The sequence below is a fragment of the Gossypium hirsutum genome, chromosome A11, assembly GCF_007990345.1.
Source record: "Gossypium hirsutum isolate 1008001.06 chromosome A11, Gossypium_hirsutum_v2.1, whole genome shotgun sequence".
Taxonomy (NCBI): domain Eukaryota; kingdom Viridiplantae; phylum Streptophyta; class Magnoliopsida; order Malvales; family Malvaceae; genus Gossypium; species Gossypium hirsutum.
The window spans coordinates 28,468,716-28,471,070 of NC_053434.1; the positions used below are offsets into that span (position 1 = coordinate 28,468,716).

At 40.0% G+C, this 2,355-nt stretch overlaps 1 protein-coding gene across 1 annotated transcript; it reads left to right on the top strand.

Moving 5' to 3' along the window:
• Nucleotides 1–232: 232 nt before the first annotated feature.
• On the top strand, nt 233–1,948 carry LOC107896896 (probable galacturonosyltransferase-like 1). Its single transcript, XM_041081775.1, has one exon. It carries the CDS (start codon nt 432–434, stop codon nt 1,485–1,487), a length of 1,056 nt encoding a protein of 351 aa, XP_040937709.1. The 5' UTR covers nt 233–431; the 3' UTR covers nt 1,488–1,948.
• The last annotated feature ends 407 nt before the right edge of the window (nt 1,949–2,355 follow it).

Consider the following 2,355-nt stretch of genomic DNA (forward strand, 5'->3'; position numbering starts at 1 on the left):
TATTTGTACTCATTAAACCCTACTACCATATAAATCACCAACTGACTTGACTGCAATTTTTGTAATTATGTCAATCAATACAAGGAGCATTAAAGAAGAAGGTAAATATATGGTTTTAATTAATTTAATAGATTCATATGATTATTTTTAAGATTTAAAATTTAAATATATGTTGCTTCATTTTCAATATGCGATCTTTTTCTTTATAAAAAGGGAAAAAATTTTGCAACAAGCAAATGTGAAGCCGAAGACTTGAGAGTTTGAATTGTTTCAAAAACCTTTACTTTGGGTGGCTGCATCACCCCTTTTTTGGCACCGTGGGAACCAAGGATCCGTCCCCGCCCCCACTCTTAAAAGGTTAATAAACGTAGTCTAAACACTTTATAGCCCTTTCTTAATTTCCAATATCCTCTTGGATTCCCTCCAACAAAATGCCTAAACCACATGATCACCTCCACCGACACCACCTTCTTCTCCTCCTCTTCCTCCTCATCACTGCCACCAATTCTGCCCCTGCCTCCGCCACTACCACTAATTATCAAAGATTCAAAGAAGCTCCACAGTTTTACAACTCTCCCGCTTGCCCTTCCTTGGACACCAATGAAATGTGCTCCCACCAAGCTGTCCATGTTGCAATGACCCTAGACGCTGCCTACTTACGTGGGTCAATGGCTGCCATTCTCTCCGCCCTCCAGCACTCTTCTTGCCCTCAAAACATCCGCTTCCACTTCATCCCCTCCGCCACCGCCAACCACCACCACCTCCGCCTCACAATCTCCCGCTCTTTCCCTTCCCTCAAGTTCCAAATCTACCCATACGACTCCTCCAAGGTGTCAGGACTCATTTCCACCTCCATCCGCTCAGCGCTTGACTGCCCTCTCAACTATGCCCGCAACTACCTCGCCAACCTCCTCCCACCGTGTCTCAGCCGAGTCGTTTACTTAGACTCCGACCTCGTCCTCGTCGACGACATTGCTAAACTCGCCGCGACGCCGCTCGGAGACCGCTCGGTTTTAGCTGCACCGGAGTATTGCAACGCCAACTTCACTTCCTACTTCACCCCAACCTTCTGGTCAAACCCAACGTTATCTCTAACATTTGCCGGACGCAAAGCCTGTTATTTCAACACTGGGGTAATGGTGATAGATTTGCAAAGATGGCGACAAGGAGATTACACTACCAAGATTATAGAATGGATGGAGCTTCAAAAGAGAATAAGGATCTATGAGTTAGGGTCCTTGCCACCGTTTTTGCTTGTCTTTGCAGGGAATATAGCTCCTGTTGATCACCGGTGGAACCAACATGGCCTCGGAGGAGATAACTATAGAGGATTGTGTAGAAATTTGCATCCTGGTCCAGTTAGCTTACTGCATTGGAGTGGGAAAGGGAAGCCATGGGTGAGATTAGATGCAAACAGACCTTGTCCTTTGGATGCTTTATGGGCTCCGTATGATCTGCTGCAAACACCATTTGCCTTGGAGTCCTAAAATTTTGGTATCTTAATTATTTTTATATATGATTATGTTTTCATATCTAGGCCTGAGATTTTTAGTTGGATGAGGCCATAGAACATACACACAACATAGATTTGAGTGTAAAATTAAGATGTTTCTCTCTTGCAGATGGTGGCAAATGTTGGGGGGGAGGGGGGGGAGGTTTTCAATGTTCATAGACTATACAACAGAGCTTTAACAATCTTACTACAATCTACTTTTTGTTTTCTTTTCCATCTATGTAATTGAAAACAGTATATATAACAACTAAAGCTATAGATCAAGAAGAACAAATTGATTTCAAATTTTATGTTCATCTTCTCTTTTTAATTTCAATTGCTGCTTGATTGTTAAAATCATGAGGTTGTTGAAGACAATATACATGTTCAGTAATTGGTTTCCATTTTCTAACAGTGCCCAGTTTGTCTACTACCTAAATAATTCTTGCAGTTTCTAAATTTGAAGAGGAAGCTTTATCATGGGATACATAGTAATGGGTACAAATAATTTACTATTCAAACTTTTATTATTTATGGTTCTTTATTTTCTAATTTCTCTCCTTTACTTTTGGGGGTTGTTACTGTCCTGCCAAAGCTGGACATGTACCTTTCATACTTTGACTAAATTCTTGAGATTGATATTTGATGGACCAGCTAGCTTTACTTTTCCCATTTAATTACATTTTCTTTATTTTTTTTTAAATAATCTCTATTTCTACTTATAATATAAAAAAATATTAAATCTAGCTACTCCAATGGTAAAATTGCTTCAGGTTTTCACGATCATATCTATCTATTCAATTAGGTTTTTAGCATAGTTTAATCAATCGCGGTTCAATTGGTCTAAAATCTTTCTTTGGACC